General features: G+C 44.1%; 1 protein-coding gene across 1 annotated transcript; it reads left to right on the top strand.

Annotated features, from left to right (window-relative positions):
* The first annotated feature begins 1,290 nt into the window (after nucleotides 1-1,290).
* kcp (kielin cysteine rich BMP regulator) lies at nucleotides 1,291-18,165 on the top strand. The gene is made up of 46 exons (XM_078082534.1): nucleotides 1,291-1,959; nucleotides 2,509-3,038; nucleotides 3,254-3,326; nucleotides 4,014-4,303; nucleotides 4,389-4,557; nucleotides 5,870-5,940; nucleotides 6,061-6,154; nucleotides 6,439-6,521; nucleotides 6,875-6,968; nucleotides 7,071-7,150; nucleotides 7,240-7,325; nucleotides 7,498-7,588; nucleotides 7,782-7,881; nucleotides 7,986-8,071; nucleotides 8,151-8,244; nucleotides 8,327-8,476; nucleotides 8,553-8,659; nucleotides 8,750-8,843; nucleotides 8,942-9,115; nucleotides 9,197-9,279; nucleotides 9,362-9,455; nucleotides 10,094-10,277; nucleotides 10,422-10,591; nucleotides 10,710-10,883; nucleotides 11,007-11,089; nucleotides 11,184-11,274; nucleotides 11,351-11,433; nucleotides 11,519-11,692; nucleotides 11,778-11,957; nucleotides 12,072-12,336; nucleotides 12,600-12,682; nucleotides 12,764-12,857; nucleotides 12,939-13,112; nucleotides 13,209-13,291; nucleotides 13,504-13,624; nucleotides 13,708-13,790; nucleotides 13,969-14,068; nucleotides 14,175-14,263; nucleotides 14,705-14,807; nucleotides 14,912-15,054; nucleotides 15,205-15,377; nucleotides 16,032-16,143; nucleotides 16,239-16,340; nucleotides 16,429-16,593; nucleotides 16,705-17,005; nucleotides 17,503-18,165. Exons 1-46 carry the CDS (start codon nucleotides 1,857-1,859, stop codon nucleotides 17,721-17,723), a joined length of 6,297 nt encoding a protein of 2,098 aa, XP_077938660.1. The 5' UTR covers nucleotides 1,291-1,856; the 3' UTR covers nucleotides 17,724-18,165.
* Nucleotides 18,166-18,500: the final 335 nt, after the last annotated feature.

The raw sequence follows: 18,500 nt of genomic DNA, 5'->3' as shown, positions 1-18,500 counted from the left end.
TCTGTTTCCAGAATGTGTGTTTTGCTTTTTCATGTAATGATGTTATCTCACATGGAAGTTGAGTAAAATCCCTCTTAGGTCAAAATTCATCATTTTAATCACTTTGTTTATGACTAAACACCTGCAAAACGTATGACATTCTTATTAGAACCACCGCCGAGTTTAGTGCTAATTACAAAATGTCTGCATGCTAACACGCTAAACTAAGATGTCATGCAAAAGCTAAACAAACGATGCATAGCGTTTTTCCATTTGTCTTCCGCATGAACACAACTGTAGTCTGTGGACAACGTTGATGTGAAAAAATTTGAATTGTGAAAAATGTAAGCTAAAATTACACATCATAAACCTTTATTCTCCACTAAATAAAAGCGCATTATACAAGACTGCTCACAGCAGTTCTCAACATGGTGACACTTTAGCATGCGGCTCGCAGCTAATGATGCTAACAGTGCCTGAGGCAACAATGCTATGAAAGGAAATGGGTGTTTACTTGAGGGGGTAAGCTGAGGATGAGTGCTACACTTTAATAGTAACGCTGATACCATCACATGGGAGCGGATCAGTGAAAAATGTTCACGTACACTTTTGCTGCTAGTGGTCAAAACAATCTTTTTTAAATAATGCGGTATTGCCAAGCGAAGTGCTTTATCACTGTCTGTAAGTCCTCTTGGCCTGAAAGGGGCACAGCATCTGGAAGGATTTTGTGTCGTTTGAAAAAACACAGGAGGGAATAGAGCAAGTCCTCTGGGTAAACTTTTAAATTGTGATTATTAGTGACTAGCCGGCATGAGTCACTTAGGGGACAAGTATGTGGACAGACGGTGGGAAGGTCTTAAAATCATGGCTTCAAAGTAGTGTCTTCTTTAATCCTGGATTTCCTTCAATAGACGTACCCTGAATTTGCATAGAAAACTATCTGGAGTGGTGAGGGACTCATCCATCGTGACACATCTGGGTATCCTCACACCAAAAAAAAACACAAGACAGAGGGGCAGGTCTGTCTTTTTGAGACTGCAGTGTCTGTGTATCTCAGGGCTATTGCTTGTGAGAGTGCACAGAACACAGTAGAGCAAAGAAGGACAACAATATGAAGGCGAAGCCAAGAGTTGTGGAGACAGGACGGGGAGGGGTTGAGGGGGGGGGCACCGTGGGATGCACACTGGGACCGTTTCCAATGCGGTGAAACATGACTACTTGTGCTTTCCCCCTCCCTCCCTCCCTCTCTCTCTCTCTCTCTCTCTCTGTGCACACACACACACACAGACACAGACAAACATCTTTGGCTTCTTATAGCGTGGATCCCCTCCATCCTCCGGACCAGGTTTTAGCTGATTACCAAAACGGGGGTCTTTGGGAATCAACACTACTGAGCCAAAATATGTCTCTTTTTTTCTGCCTGACAAAAGGAGGGAAAACAAGGGAAGAAAGGACTTCACCCACACCTATCCTTTCGGTTCTGGGAACAGACGAGAGCCAGTGACCTCATGCACACTGCACGTCTGACGTTTTCTTTTTTTTTCTCTCTGTATCGTTAGAAATTGCAAGCATCTTGAGCGAGGATAGGAATAAAAATTAAACTCTATGCCTTTGTGATCGTGGAGGGAGAGTTCGTTGTGGATATGGCCCCGGGGGAAATGTAATTGTTTGTCTGCAGAGAAGTGACGCCCTGCCTGCATCCAGATGTTTCATGTTTCCCCTGTGTGCTCTTTGGAAAAGATCTACTCGCAGAGAAGGCAGGAGTTCAGGGTCCAGGGTCCATTTTAACAGATTAAGTTTAAAAAGACAATGAATACTAGTTATTTTGCGTAAATAGTTGGGATTTTAATCCAGGCTTTATATTCTGGTTCTGGAGAATGAAGAGCGGCAAGCTGAGGACACTCATGTTGCTGGAGTTACATTTGCTCTGTGTCTTTGCACTGTCTGTACAGGGGCACTCCAGTCCAAAAAACAAGAATGGTGAGTTTACAAAAGCATGCACTAGTGGTTTTTTTATTTTATATTTTGTTCCTTTAACTTTTTTGTTTTCTTATCGAGATCTTTTTCCTTGGTAAAAGTAGAAATACTGCAAAGTGTAATTATTGAAGTAATAAAACCAAAGTGCTTCATGCAACATATTCTTGTAAAGTAAGTACTTATTTTTGCTGTACTGTGTTACATACCATATATTGGTATTCAGTTATCATCATTCATTATTTTTCCCATGCAACATTTTATAGCTGTTGTGTTGGTGAACATGTTAATTGTATTACGTAGTTACTTTGTGCACATTCACTAAGTTACTTTCCAGACCTGTTAGAAAACTATACATGTTTCCCACGGACTAAACAAACTTAGTAACTTTTAGCAGTAAGGATTTATTTACTGCAGTGACGGGCTGATGAAATGGTTTTGATTCTGTTTCACACAGATTCACGCGCTTGTTAGAACTTAGAAAACCACAGCGTCAACCTCCATCAGATAAAGCATGACCTCTCTATGACTTTGTCTGCTTTATGTCTCTCCTAGTGATTGACCTTCTGGCCGCCCTCAACGTCTCCCACCACATAAGCGCCGGGGCCAGGCAGCAAGGTCCTGGCGGTGTGATGTACAAAATACGTCCCAGAGCACCGCACCTAACTCTCCCTCGTGAATATTCCTACCTGTACTCGCACCTCCAGGGCAGTATGGGGGTGCATTTGGTGGGGCGTCAGTCTTCGGGGTCCAGCGCCACTCTTTTTTCTATCTCCTCTGCCTCCTCGCCCATTCTCCAACTCATCTCCTCCACACACAATTATTCTCTGCGTTTGGACTACAACGCCGGAGGTAGAGATCAGGGCCTCGTCAGTTTTCACTTCCCAAGGAGGAACCCTTTCTCCGGGGAGGAGTGGGTGCAGTTGGCCGTGAGCCTGGAGACCGATAGGGTGGTGTTTTTTGTCGATTGTCAAGAAGTTGTTGTTTTACCCATAAAAAGTGATGAGAGAATCAACCTGGAGCTGCCTGAAGATACCGTGGTTGCTCTTGCCAGCACACCAGGAAAGAAAGACAGCAGATTTAGCGTGAGTTTCTTGCACTCAGCTGTACTTACTCAAATACGTGAGACGCCGCCTTCACTCATTTATACATTACTTACAAGACCTATTTTAGGACATAACTGAGCTCAAAATGTATGCTTTAATTTTTAGTAACGTTTCTTCATTTCTGGCCCCATTCAAAGTGAATTCTGTATATGCAGTAACATTTAGCATGAGTGCATTTCTGTTTATGAATGCAGGGATATTTGAAGACAGCTGAGATGTCAATGAAAGCTTATCTGAGGAGGCCGTGGCTCTGTGAGAATCTTACAGGTAAAGAAGGGTTTTCTAAATCAAAACTGAATCAATATTATTTTCCTTGATCGCAAAATATTTATATAAATATATATTAGAAGAATTCCATAGAAACACATTAGAAACATACCTTTCAAAATCTACATTTAAAAGCTCAATATAGAGCCGTGAACCATATCCTTTTTGTAAAGCTATTGCATGAATGCCCAAGTACACTGGTGTACATTTATTCCACAGTTTTTAACAGAATGCTGAAAAGCAGATAGAATTTGACTAAATGCCGCAGGCTGCAGTGTCTCCCAGTGACTCCCTTCTTCTTTTCTTTTTCTCCATTCGTTGTCCGTATTGCCGACCTTGATAATGAATCAATGAATGAATGTTTTGAGTGCTCTTGTACTGCGGCTCCGAATACAAGTTTTGTCAGTGAATAGTTCTCTTGTAATAAATTATATTGGCTATTTAATAACTAATTCAACTTTATGTTGAAACTCCATTCAGAGTTAGTTAAATACTGCTAATACTCAGTCGTGGGACCTCCTTGGTTTGTGTGTCGTTGGCCCTTAGGCAAATAGTCCCCCAAACCGTTTATTTTGCCTCAGTATGTTTGTTTATTTTACAGTGTTTGTCCAGGATTTTTTTTCTTTCATTAAGGGTAGAATTATCCAGGAATCTGTTCTCCCAATGTGTGCTGCTTTCTCCTTTCAGATGCTCTGACTTCGTCTATGAACGCAGACAGCTCAGATTCTCGGACTCAAATGTTCCAGCAGGATTCATCCTCCAGTAAACATCAAACGAGCAGCAGGCCAACGGGCCAAACCAACCATTATCTCCAAGACGTCCATGGTGACCAGCTGCAGAGAGGTGTGGTGCTGGGGCCCCCGGGATCTCCTCAAGGGGTGAAGTCTGTTTCTCAGGCACAGAAAGATGACAGGCTGAAGGAGCTGGAGAGGAGGCTGGAAGAGCTGGCGCATATGCTGGACATAGTCAAAACCCAGGTATGCTTTGCGATGTCCATGACAGGACGAAGTATGTCAAGTGACGTAAAGAAACGTAACATGGAGTTTTCACATTTTTCTGCAGAACGCAGACCTGCAATCACGCGTAAAGTACCTGGAGGGATGTGAGTGTGTGAGGCAGCGATGTGTGTGGGAGGGGCATGAAGTGGAGAATGGACAGCGCTGGCAGATTGACCTCACCACTGTGTGTGAGTGCACATCTGGAAAGGTCACATGTCAAACTAACGTAAAAGGTAAAAATGATTTAGATTATGCTCTTTTACTCCTTAATTCCCTCCCTCATTTGCTCACTCAGTTTATCTTTGTCACAAAACAAAATACAACATAGCGAAATACGACAGCTGAGGCAAGGGTTTTGACCATCTAATGGACTGATGACCAGAATAAAGAGTTTTTTAAAAAGTCGCTTTCTAGTCACTTGGACACAAAGACATAGGAACAGGGTCCATGTTGAAAAATTCTAAAGTAACCCTGCATATGCTTTTTTACATTACAAGAAAGCATTTATTTTGCCTTGTCTAACTCTAGTGATATCAAGCCTCGTAGGAATGGGTAATCATTGATAGATAATAATCAGTGATGTCTCCATTAGTCTGGATCATCCAGGATTTGGCTTAAGCTATTTTTCTGTTAAAAGAAGCGCACTGATGTCTGTAGATTTTGGGACATGAGGGACATTGCTTATTTAATTATTTTAAGGCATTTCTTTAACCCCATGAAAAAAAGGCTGTGGGCGACGTAAGTTAACTTGATTTTGGCCTCATTAAGACCTACATAATTATCAGTCTCCCTTTATCTCTGTTTCCCTTAGTCAACCACCAAAGAGTTATACAGTATACGCTCTGTTCTGTTCTGATTATTGTTTACATTTGACGAATCACGCAACACACATGTGCCCAATCAGCCCAGTGGCCCTTCTCTCACCCCTCTTGACTCCCCGTTCTGTCACTGTCTCTGGCTTTTCCATCCAACCCTCCCCTTAATTGTTTCTGCATGCTGCCCAGAAGAGTCCAATAGCACCCAGTTGACGCACACTCGCAGACTCACACTCCCCACACACTTACACAGGCTCTTTGATCTCATGCACGCTTGGCTTGCTAGAGGAAATGCCTGTTGGCTGCTGGCACAGTAGGCAGCCTCACAAGCGTCTCTCACGCTGTGATTGTTGCACCTTGTCTCTGTCTTCTGAAGAGTTGTCATTAAAATAGGAATCTGCTGAAATGTCATGGGAATAATATTTCATCAGTTAACTGAAAGCCTTTGGAGGTAAAGAATTGAGCAATTTCGCTCTTAGTATGAGCTGCAGATTCAACAAAGGTATTTTTTAACAAAGTAAAGCTGTTGTAACTCTTAACAGTAAGTTGCGGCCCATAAAATATAGTATGTGTGAGAGCAAGCGCATGTATATAAAACGAGGGACCACCAAAACTCAAAATTACTTCCACATTCCGCTTTGCTTACATGACCTGCCAGGATACACATTATCTCCTGGGATAACACAAGCTCAAAAATGTTCATGCAATTAAACCTATGTCCAACTTTCAGGATGTGAGCTGGATGGTTCAGTTCATAATGTGTCCTACGGCAGAGACGGCTGTAAGACGTGTACGTGTAAGGTGAGTATCTTTGCTTCAACACACACCTGCGCTAATAAAACATATTCAAGCCTCAACAGTTACTCTGGTCTTCACTGTTCATCATTTTATTTATCCTATTTGTGATTTCATTGCAAACAGGAGGGTAACAGGGAATGCCATCCCCAACCCTGCCCTTCACTGGAGTGCACACAAAGGGAGACGGTACCTGGAGACTGTTGCCAGAGATGCAGAGGTATGGGAAGAGCAACAAACAAAAATCTGTCCCCAACAATCCTTGTTAGAGAGATACATCTGCCCAAAAACATAGATCCTTGTAGTGAGGACACAGGTGACACTAAATCATTGTTAATCTTACATTATAGTAGTACAACCTGTTGACTTTTTAACATTAGCCAGAGAGCATCAACAGACAACAGGGGCTGCAGATTTGCCTCCAGATTTCACAGGGATATCTTCTATTTCATACATGTTAACTTCCAGTAATACCACTAAAGGAATGTACAAATGTGCTTGCAGGCTGTGTCCATTCTGGTGTCCAGTATGATCACGGAGCCGAGTGGAGGTCGGCGGGGAGTCCTTGTGATGTCTGCTATTGTCTGGTGGGTTTGACTCTGATTGGCAACTCAACCCTCGTATCTTCTCTATCAAACTTTGTCTGTGTCGTTATTGTTTTCTACTCTTCACGTTTAAAACAAGACTGAAAACTTTTATGTTCAGCTTCGCCTTCTGCTAAATTTTACCTACATTGCACTTTTAACCTCGGCTTTTAATTAAACAATTTAATTAAGATTTTAATTTATAATTTTATTTGCTGTTTTTAATTGTCTTTTAATTCCTGCATTTTATTTCACTTTATTGTATGAAATGTTATAATGTGAAGCACTTTGAGTCTGCCTTGTGTATGAAAAGTGCTATACAAATAAAATTGCCTTGCCTTGCCTTCTCTCATCAGGAAGGTCACGTTCGCTGTGAGAGGGAGCAATGTAACACACCGTGTGAAAACCCAGCTGCTCCTCCACCCAACACCTGCTGTCCAGTGTGTCAAGGTGGGTTTCTTCAATTGTGTGCGCATGTGTGTGTGTGTGTGTGTGTGTGTGCGCTTCAGTAAACTGCAGAGCCGCGGCGTGTGTGTTGCGTATAAAATGTAGGCTGCGGTGTGAACGGCCGTGACTTCTCTAACGGAGCTGTGATCCCTACTGGAGACCGTTGTCAAGCGTGCACATGTTTGGTATGGCATTAATAATCAAATTCAACAATACATTTCAATTCATCGTGTGTATAAATCAATTGTATCCTTATTATATCTTTCTCCTACAGAATGGGAATGTTGCTTGTTCACCCCTACCTTGTGCTGCTTTGACTTGTCATAACCCGGTGCATCGTGCTGGAGACTGTTGCCCGCGGTAACCAACTTGTCTTCTTTTATCTATGTCCCTGCAAAGCCTTCATCGATCCACATCATTCATCGCTTTCTTTTTAGAGGTTTTAGTCGTGTACAGTGTGTGTGTGTGTGTGTGTGTGTGTGTGTGTGTGTGTGTGTGTGTGTGTGTGTGTGTGTGTGTGTGTGACCTGTAGATGTGAGCAGTGTGAATATGAATCCAAGATGTACGTGGACGGACAGAAGTTCCCCTCCACGAGAGACCCCTGCCTCCACTGCCACTGCAAGGTCAGTTCAGTCTGGCCACATATAAAAGTTATTTATATGTGACTGGATGAATTGTTGGCAAGTATTCCAGACAAAGGGCCTCAAAGAAAATCTGTCAGAACCTACTGCAATTTCGTAAAATGTGATGTGATTAAAATAAATAAATAAAGATGTCTTGAAGAAAATAACCTATATTTCTCATGTCTGCTGTTAGGCAGGAGGTGTGTCTTGTGAGCGCATGGACTCAGCATGCCCTACACCTCACTGCAGTCATCCAGCAAAGCACAAAGACGAGTGTTGTCCCACATGCGATGGTCAGTAGTCTGTATCTGTAAATTAGTCTAAAACATGACATTTCCACATGTTTGTTTGGCCCTGTTAGCAAATGTAATTCAAGTTTTTTTATTTGTTCCCACAGGATGTGAGTATGAAAGGAGGATGTATGCAGATGGAAAAGCCTTTACGCCCGCTGGAAGTGGACCCTGCCTGCAGTGCAGGTGTAAGGCAAGTCAAACCCGAACATGCGCATACTTGTTGTTAAAAAGTCAAAAACACAACGTTTTCATACTCTTATCTGTCTTAGGGGGGGAATGTCAGTTGCCGTGAAGAGAAGTGCCCTCCTGTTCGGTGCGCCAACCCCATTATGGACCCACGTCTCTGCTGTCCCATCTGCAAAGGTAATAATGCATTCAATAACACGCACAAACTCGCACGGGCGGAAGTCGTCAATGAATATATGACTCGTCTTTCTCATCGTAGCCTGTGTGTTGGAGGGGGTAGAATATGAGGAAGGGTCCAAATGGAGCCCTGAGGGTCCTTGCTCCAGCTGCACCTGTGTGAATGCAGAGATGCTGTGTACACACACGCGCTGCCCCCCGACCGAGTGCCTGCATCCCAGCAAGACCACCGGTAAGAGTGTGTCCGAGCTTTGTTAACACGCAGACGACAGTGTAGCGTCAGTGCACGGTCTCTTTCCTTTCCCCAGGCTCCTGTTGTGCACTGTGTGAAAGCTGCACCTATAACCATCGTATCTATAGCAACGGCCAGAGGTTTACGACTCCTGACCACCCCTGCCACATCTGCACGTGTCAGGTGAGCACATCTCCATTCTCACGCAAACCCACACAATACATAGTGGTATTCACCTTCAAACGTGCTGATACAGCCCTCCCTCCCCCTCAGCATGGCAGTGTACAGTGTGAGAGACGACCATGTCCTCCTCTCAACTGTTCCAACTCATACACACCACCTGGAGAGTGCTGCCCTAAATGTCCAGGTATCCCAACTCTAGATACGGTCCTGAATCAAGTATAAAAACCTCCTTTTAGTCAACTGTCAGTCATCATACTGTGTGTGCGTTTGCATCTCTCCCAGACTGCTCCTATGAGAACCGCATATTTGTGGATGGAGAGGCTTTTCCTAACCCTGCGAGAACCTGTGAGGAGTGTACGTGTGTGAGCGGCCAGATTGACTGCCGCAAGGCCCAGTGCCCTCATCCTCACTGTAACGCGCCTCGACACGGAGCGTGTTGTCAAAACAATTGCAATGGTGAGGTAAAACGTAAACTATCTATAAGGAATGCGAATGAACTTCACTCATTAAAGGTGACACAAGATGTGTTTGTATCAGGCTGCAGCTATGCTGGGAAAGAGTATCCCAACGGACAGGAGTTTCCTCATCCTACCGACGCGTGCAGGACGTGCAGCTGCATAGTAAGAACGATGAGCGTCGCGGCAAGACTGCGCCTGCCCCGTGGACCACCGTCCTCGTCAATGCGTACTGTGTTTCTTGTAGAATGGGAATGTCCAGTGTCTGATGAAGAGGTGTCCACCGCTGCCGTGCTCCAACCCAAATCTGCTGCCTGGAGACTGCTGTCCTCAGTGTCCTGGTAAGGATGTGCAAGAGAGAAAGGGGTCAGAAAGGGTGAGAAATGAATGAAGAAGTGCTGTAGAAAAAAAAAAAAGATGCAAGGTTAGTTACTTTAGTTTGGCATGTCGTTTCACTCATATTTCAACGCAGTCAGCGGAGGTCAATGAGGCAATTGGTTTTACTATTGGTGCCCAATTATCAACATGTGGGTTATTCAACACAAATCAGAACACACATACACAATATGAATTGTCCTTTTTTATTGACAATTACTTTGAAGAAACAAAGCAAACATTTTATATCCTATTTACATCCCCAAAGGGCTTATTGTTTTTACCCTTGCGTTTATTTTCGGTATTCGGTATTTTAGGTATTTTTTAGGTTTTTAGGTAAATTTTAGGTTTTTATCATTATTTTGAGAAGTGAAGCTTAAGAGAGACCTTAAGAACCATCCTTAAACCATGGGTTAATAAAACCATCAAACTGTTAGAGAGTTTGATGGTTTCCCTTTCAGACCTCAAACCATTTCATTTGCCTGGTGCGTACACCTTCTGTGGTTGCGTCCTTTTACTTTACTTTGCTCATGATGTTCGACCACAACAGAACAGATTATGATTTGTTTAGTAGACACACACAGTTGATTTTTTTTCCCCTCAGCTGCTCCAACAGGCTGCGTGTATGAACAGCGATCGTACAGACACACCGAGCGTTTCTACCACCCGACTGACAGCTGTCGCTCATGTGCCTGCACCAATGGGACAGTTCGTTGTCAGCAAAAGTCCTGCCCCTTCGCTCCATGTTCTCATCCCATCACACTGCAGTGCTGCCGGACATGCGAAGGTACAATAATATATTTTCGCTGCATGTCAGTAGTTTTAACAAAGACCTCAGCAAGTTTGACGCAGTTATTCAGCCACATAAAAAAAAAAGAAACTGCTCTTTTTATGGTTTAATCACGTTTTCTCTGTCTCATTTCCCTTGCTGGCTGCTTACACGAGGGCCGAGAGAGATCTAATGGCGAGACTTGGGATGATGCATCTGATCAATGTGCAGCATGTGTTTGCCATGAGGGCTCCGTCCGGTGCGAGAAGAAGCACTGTCCACCGGCCAACTGTAACCACCCTGTCCAGAGACAATGCTGCATGTCCTGTGACAGTGAGTGAAAAGCCAGTGGCTAATTGATTCACAGGGATCCGTGCCAACCGTTTTAATTGGGAACTACGCTCTCAAGGTTGTTTCAAAACTATCTTAATGTCCAGTTTTCTTTGTGCAGGCTGCATGTTTCACGGTAAAGAATACCCCGATGGCACGGAGTTTGGTGACGACAACGACCCCTGTAGCGTGTGTTACTGTTACGGAGGCGAGGTCATCTGCACCAAGGTACCTTGCTATGGAGAGTGCGGCCACCCTTACAAACCACCCGGACAATGCTGTGGAGAATGTGAACGTATGTAAAGTCAAAATCTAATTATTGCCACCTTCCTAGTTTAGCATCATTGATTTTTACCTTTGTTCGTTCATCTTTCTCCTGATTACAAAGTGGCAAATTAAACGTATCTTTATTCAACAGGCTGTTTCTACAACAGTGTAGTCCTTGCAAATGGGAAGTCAATCCCTGACCCAGGAAACCCCTGCGCAGAATGCACATGCCAGGTACCAACAACACACACACACACACACACATTCAGGTACACATCCCTGCTGGTTAATCTCTCATAGACAATTTGTCATGCTTCTTCTCATACAGAGTGGTTCAGTGCGATGTTTGAGGAAGTCGTGTGAAGCCGCACGTTGTCCTCACCCGGTCACAAACCCTTGTGGATGCCCCGACTGTGACGGTAAACCAGCTTACAACAAAACACAGTTCATGTTGTTCAGAGCAGGTCATTAATTGATGTTTAACTTTCCGTACAGGTTGTCAATTCCAAGGTGTGACTTATGTTGACGGACAGGTCCTTCCAGGAGGAGAAGGAGGCTGCCAGGACTGCACATGCTCAGTGAGGGGGGAGGAGGGCTGCCTTTAGTTAGGAGGTCTCGCTGCACCCTCATATCTACTGTGCATGTATACCTTTGTCTCCACAGAGCGGTGAAGTGGTGTGTACACAGAGAAGATGCCGGGCCGTGTCATGCCCGCATCCAGCTCTGGATGGCTGTGCATGTGGAGTGTGTGATGGATGCAGCTTTAACGGACGAGGCTGTTTCAACGGAGAGCGATTCCCACACCCGACCGACCACTGCCAGCTGTGCTCCTGTCTGGTACTACCGCATACTTTGATTTGTACCCGCATTTTTAAAAAACGTTTAACTTTGTGAGTCTCAATGCGTGTGTTTATCTGCACAGAACGGTGGTGTGGTGTGTGTGCGTGCATCTTGTCCTCGTGTGGCATGTGCACGTCCATTGACCCCTCCCGGGGAGTGCTGCCCCGTCTGCACGGGGATTTGCCTTCATCGGGGGCAAGAATACCAGTCCGGCTCTTCCTTCCCATCGCCCTCTGATCCCTGCTCTTCGTGCGCCTGCCTGGTCAGTCTGATGATTCTTAACGGATGAAAATGAAATAATATGGTTGTGCACTTGATACAAAATTAAATCGTGTAATTGATTCCATTGATTCCAACTTGTCCCTCTTCTGATCAGAATGAGGTGGTGAACTGTCAGAGGAGACCTTGTCCAGTCCGGTGCTCCCACCCTGTCCCTTCAGACACCTGCTGCCCCGTCTGTGACTCCTGTCTGTATGAGAGTGTCGTGCACGCTCACGGTCAAACCTTCAAACCGTCCTCCAGCCCGTGTCAGCGCTGCACGTGTGTCAGAGGCACTGTCACCTGTGTGCCCCTGGTCTGCCCACCAACGCCTTGTACCCGACCAGTAACCAAGCCAGGGCAGTGCTGTCCCGAGTGCTCAGGTAAAGTCAGTTTGTGTAAATGGGATCAGGAAGCTTAGAAAAAGCTCCTTCTTAAAGTCAATATATGTAAATATAATATTTAGTTAGAAACTTTAACTTCTTCAGGCAATTTAACTCGAAAGCAACTTAAAGTGTTAATGGGAATAGATAACTGTCGACATTTCACATATGCAAAAACTTGCCATCATGAAAACAAGCTTAAGCTGCCTAAAGAGACTTGATTTATGAATATGTCTTTGTTCCTCGTCTGTCTCTGGTCTCAGTCTGTAAGCTAGATGGACAGGAGTTCAATGATGGGATGACCTGGACCTTGAGTTCAAACCAGTGCTCTATCTGCACTTGCCAGGTCAGACTCCTCATTTCTGTCTTTTACCTCCATACTTTCACTTTCCGTGGGTTAAACCATTAATCCATTTCGCTCTTGCAGGCAGGTGAGGTGCATTGTGCATTTCCTGAGTGTCCCAAGCTGCCTTGTATGCATCAAGTGACCGACCCAGGAGCCTGCTGTCCCCGCTGTAGAGGTCAACAGAGCACTGAACATATATATATTATAATATATATTATATAACCGCAGAAGGAAATGATTTAATTTTGCTTCCCAGGTTGTATGTATGGAGGCGAGGAGCACAAAGAGGGCAGCAGCTGGTTCGCAGACTCCACCCCCTGTATGACGTGTATGTGTGTGGACGGTGTGACCACCTGCTCTGAGGTACGCTGTTTGTCTCCCTGCATCAACTTCCTCAGCGTGCCCGGAGAGTGTTGCCCTGTGTGCGCTGGTGAGCAAATGAGCATCTAAGGCACTTAAAGGTTTCACGTTAAGATTTACTTTGGCTTTGGTGCTTGATAATCGTATGCTGTTGTTTTTTGCACAGACTGCGTGTTTGAGGGCAGAGTGTACGGTCCAGGTGATAGTTTCCATCCAGCCAATGACCCTTGTCAGATCTGCACTTGTGAGGTACGATACATACACACCTAAAAAATGCATTCTTTTTTTCCCGAGATGAATTGATTACAACCTTAAATCTTCAACCTTGATAAGATGGAACTAAATGACAGTTGTCATTTTTGTTTTGTTTTGAAACCCGAAATGATTAATGAAGTGTTGCAGTTGCCCTTGATAATAAAGTAGTTTTAGTATTAGTAGTCACTGTAATCCATGTCTCCCAGGTGATGCCGGACGGAGAGCAACACCTGAGGTGCTACCGAAAGCAGTGTCCCAGCCTCGTCGACTGTCCTAAGAGCAACATATTGTTCTCTGGGCCAGACCACTGCTGTCCTGTCTGTGCACGTCAGTACCAAACTGCATTCAAGATACAACGCCTGTGACCTCTGCATTGTCACTGAGCTTTGTAATTTGTTTTGAACGTTTAGAGCCTCTCAGTAACTGCACCGCTGCACTGATCGGCAACGAGGTCTTGGCAACGGATGACCCTTGTTTTACCTGCCACTGCAAGGTACCACAGCAACGACGCGTTTGGTGACGTATTTTGAATGGCTGTCAGAAATCACATAACGGAAACGTTTTTAAATTAAGGATGCATGAGTTTTAGCTTGACCTGTGCATCTAAATCTAAATTGTCGGTACACCTGTGGGATTTTGAGCGGCTCAGTGATCCTGTGTCTGTCATTTAGGACCTGACATGGACCTGCTTACACCAAAACTGCCTCCCACCTACTTGCCCTCTTGACGAACAGTTCAACTCCCCAGACTCCTGCTGCCCAGTGTGTAAAGGTGACACAACAGCAGCTTTCCTCTCGTTTGTCTTACAAATATTTGAGGAAGTCTCATTGGCATTAAAACATCCACTATTGTGATGGCACTCCCGTGTTTCATGCAGATTGTGTGATTGAGGGCCAGAACAGACGTGTGGCCAACGGCAGCAGCTGGACCGACAGCGACGACGACTGCGTCACCTGCACCTGTAACGTGAGTGACAGAGACGCTGCACTGCTCGTGCAAAGCTTGCAACTAATGATAGTAACACTTGCAGGTTGCTTATCGGCACAATTTGTAAAAAATAGATTATATGGCAGAGCAAGCATTAACACAGGCTTATGATTGTAGTAAACTAAACTAAAGGACAACTGCAAAACAAGTACAAAGCCTTTAAAGACGTTTTGAGTGATTGAAATGAAGACAGTAGAGTCACTTTCAAGGTCAATGCATTTGGTTGGATTGGATTGGTCTGTGTTTGTTATAAAACCAAGGATTTGGTTTGGATACATTTTTTCCCTAGAATCCTCGAACAAAGTATTAATATATGGCGGGGAATCATATTTTATAAACTGATTTGAGGTTTTATTCTTCACCATCATCTTGTATTCCGACCACCATATGAATCCGTTCTTTTTTCTTTTGCATCCTCAGCTGGGCTACATTGAGTGCAGCATCGAAGACTGTCTACCTGCATTTTGTCTAAATGGCCAGAAACAAGTGAAGATTCCGGGAAAATGCTGCCACGAGTGCCAAGGTATCAAAACCGGCCAATACAGCGAGCTTCCACAACCGTAGCGGCCCGTCTAACCGGCTTACTGTGTGTGGATGTGTGTCTCTGTCTGCGCCGGTGCGTTGCAGACTCGGGAGCGTCCTGTTTGTACCAGGGAACCGTGTATCACTCCAATGAACAGTGGGAGGTGGACGAGTGCACCAGCTGTACGTGTGTGTTTGGAGACGTACACTGTCAGAGTGAACGCTGCCCTCCCCTCACCTGTGCAACAGTCAGTAAACCGAAGGCTTTCTCAATGTTCCATCATAGTCTTCATCAAATACTCTCATGATGCTTCACTGTCCTGAGCAGTCAGTCTGTAGAAGGACATTAAATATCTGACGTTTCTCAACTGCATTCGTGTCCGCGTGTGTGTTTGCAGGATGAGATGCCCGCCATCGTCCCAGGCTTGTGTTGTCCTCATTGCCTTCCTCGTCCAGCCACCTGCATTGCCTTCGGCGACCCTCATTATCGCACTTTCGATGGCCGCATGCTGCACTTCCAGGGAGCATGCACTTACATCCTGGCACAGGACTGTGAGAGTGGTGACTTCAGGTGAGTGGGTCCCCCATCACACTGCATGGGAGCCAAGCAAGAGCTGCGTGGTATTCTCAAAGGTTGGCGGTGGACATCGCATAATGAAATGGTAAAATGTGAATTAAGCAATATTTAAATAAATATTTGGTGACAGCTGATCAAACTCCCACAGTCCCGATGAAACAATCATTCGTTTTCGTGTGTGACTCCTAAATAAAAAATAGACAAATTATCTTTAACCTTGATTGTTGTATATTTACATATTCATATTTAATTCTTGAGTGAAATACAGTATTTTTTCATTTAAAAAAAATCATTTCTCAGGGTCAAAAAGATTGGGACCTACAGTTTTACACATACTTCTTCGTGAAGTGAAGTATCTGAAACATATATTCAGTGTAGTTGCTTGTTTGCGTACACATCTAGTTTCCAAGAGGCCAGCTGTAGAAAAAACAATATTATAAAAACAATATTAATATAATATATATATATATATTAAGATCGGGGATTGACAACCTTTTAAATTCAAGGCCTTCATGACGTTAAGAAAATACCATTAAAAGAAAACCACAATGAAAATAACATTTCATGTGACCTTCCATGGACGAAGATTCTTTTTTTAGGTGTTGAATGAAATAATACTCTTTCTGCCCTATGACTACTTGTGCACAGTGTTCATGCCACTAACGATGATCGTGGGCGTAAAGGAGTGTCCTGGACCAAAGAGGTCACAGTATTTATAGGAGACATCACAGTGCAGCTGCTCCAGGATTGGGTTGTGAAGGTTTGTGTGTGTGTGTGTGCAAATACTGGAAAGACTTTTTGCACATTTATGTTTTTCATATGCATCCTGACAGCCATTTCTTTTTTACTCCTCAGGTGAATGATGAGGTCGTGACTTTGCCGTTCCTCAGAGAACCGTACATTTATGTAGAGCGACAAACAAACACCATCTTACTCAACACTCACATCGGTCTGAAGGTACGGCCTTTATCAACTTGTCTTTGTGATTCACCGTATGGTTGGAACAGAGATTGAGATTCTGTCACACACACCGGTTCACCTTCAGGTACTTTGGAGTGGTCGCTCACATCTGGAACTGAGTGTGCCAGGCTCCTATAAGGGCCACACCTGCGGGCTCTGTGGAAACTTCAACAATTACTACCAGGATGACCTCCGGATGCCCAGCGGACAACTCAGCCTGTCAGAGTCTGACTTTGGAAATAGCTGGAGGGTAAAATAAATACATAGAACAACACCAAACCAACAGAGAAAAAGTGAAATCATCATATAAACACAAGCAATTTAACTGCACACAAATCAAAGAACTTTCTTTCCTTTTCAGGTCAGGAATAGCAGCCATTCCCTCCCATCCTGTCGCCCCGGTGAGAATGTGGATCCCTGTAAAGACGCAGGCTACCAGGCCAAGAAGGGGGCTAACGCTCGCTGTAAGGTCCTGAAGTCGGCCGTCTTCAAGCCGTGCCACCGCGTGGTGCCTCCTGAGCCGTGGTACGCGGCCTGCGTGTACGACCTGTGTGCCTGCGGGGCCAATACGGACGAGTGTCTGTGTGATACACTGGAGGCCTACGCCAGTCAGTGCAGAGAGGCCGGAGTCGTCCTGCAATGGAGAAGCCCATCGCTGTGTGGTGAGTAAAAAACACACACACTTTAAGGTCCTTCTAATGTATTTGCTTAAGTAACTTTTTTGCTTTCTGTTTGTCTCTGTGTTTTCGTCACTGATTTGGAGCTTTGCTCGGTTAGAAAAAGGGAATGCAGACCAGTCACAGAGCAACAAATAGTGACAAATGCCTAATATGCTATTGGGAGTGCAGTTTGATGGCTTTGAATTGAAAAACCATAATTGGAAAGTTGCAGGATTCTTTTTGTAAGAAGTTAGTATTTTACTAAACCATCGTCTGTTTTGAATCAAAAACCATCCCGAGTCCATCTGCTCATGTTGTAAACTGCTCAGTGATGCTTCACATGGCTTTAGAAACAAGCTGTGCACCACTAATCAGTCGTGGAAAAAACAAGAAGATCTTATTGTTGACACCTGCAAATTCCCACCGGCCGCCCTTGAAGCCGCAGTGTCGACAGTGTTTTCAGTCCCTCTTTGTTTTCTCTCCGTCGCTGTCTAATACAGCTGTCGGCTGTCCAGCGGAGAGGGGCTTTGTGTTTGACGAGTGCGGACCCCCGTGTCCCGTAACCTGCTTCAACGTGGCCGTGCCGCTCGGGGTGATAGAGGCCCACTGCTTCAAGCCCTGTGTCCCAGGCTGCCAGTGTCCGGCTGGACTGGTTCTGCACAACAACTACTGCATACAGCCGGAAAAGTGCCCCAAGATCATCCATGGAAACCTTTCATAGTTCTTTGGAGTGCTCACATTCAAGTGGACACACTGCCACCTCTAATAATCTTCAATCCACTCAAGCAGTACGACTACTAGCTTTCTGTTACTGTATGCAGTATTAAATGGAAAACACGGAAATATTGCATTTTAATGTTTTTATTGGCATTGTTTTGTATGAAGCACTGAATATTTATACTACACCAGGGTTTTGTCCGTTTTTGTCACATGTTCATTGGTATTGTTCTTACCTATTTTGATTTATACATGTACGTTATATTACCTGCAGCCTTATATTATATTTATATTATTATAAATATAATATAACAATATTTTAACAATATAGCTTTTTTTAATGTACAGATTCATTTCTGCACTATGCAATGTGTGACTGTATATACAAGAGGCTACATAATCTCAGGTACCATTTTTCATACAAATAAACAAAGGCTTAACTAATATATGTGGTATTTTGTTTTATGTCATAAAGACTGGATTATAATCTTGGTTAACACTTTATTTGACATGTTTTAATCTTTTAAATGGGTTAAATACTGTATATTCATTTGCAATTAAAGGTTTGGAATTGTTTCTTCACAACTGCTTTTATTGAGTGTCCAACAAGTCAGCTGAAAATGAAAAAATGTGAATAATTACAGGTGCATGATGACATAATTATAATGTATGAGACAGCCATCATAAAAAAGAATTTACTCATTGGGAGCCACCAACTTTCATTAGTGGTTCACTCTCACAGAACCCTTTTCAAGTGTAACGTGTCACATGCTTGTGTATC

This window comes from Gasterosteus aculeatus, chromosome X (genome assembly GCF_964276395.1).
Source record: "Gasterosteus aculeatus chromosome X, fGasAcu3.hap1.1, whole genome shotgun sequence".
NCBI lineage: Eukaryota > Metazoa > Chordata > Actinopteri > Perciformes > Gasterosteidae > Gasterosteus > Gasterosteus aculeatus.
Note: the sequence above shows the minus strand (reverse complement) of the source record. Positions and strands in the feature narration are given on the sequence as shown.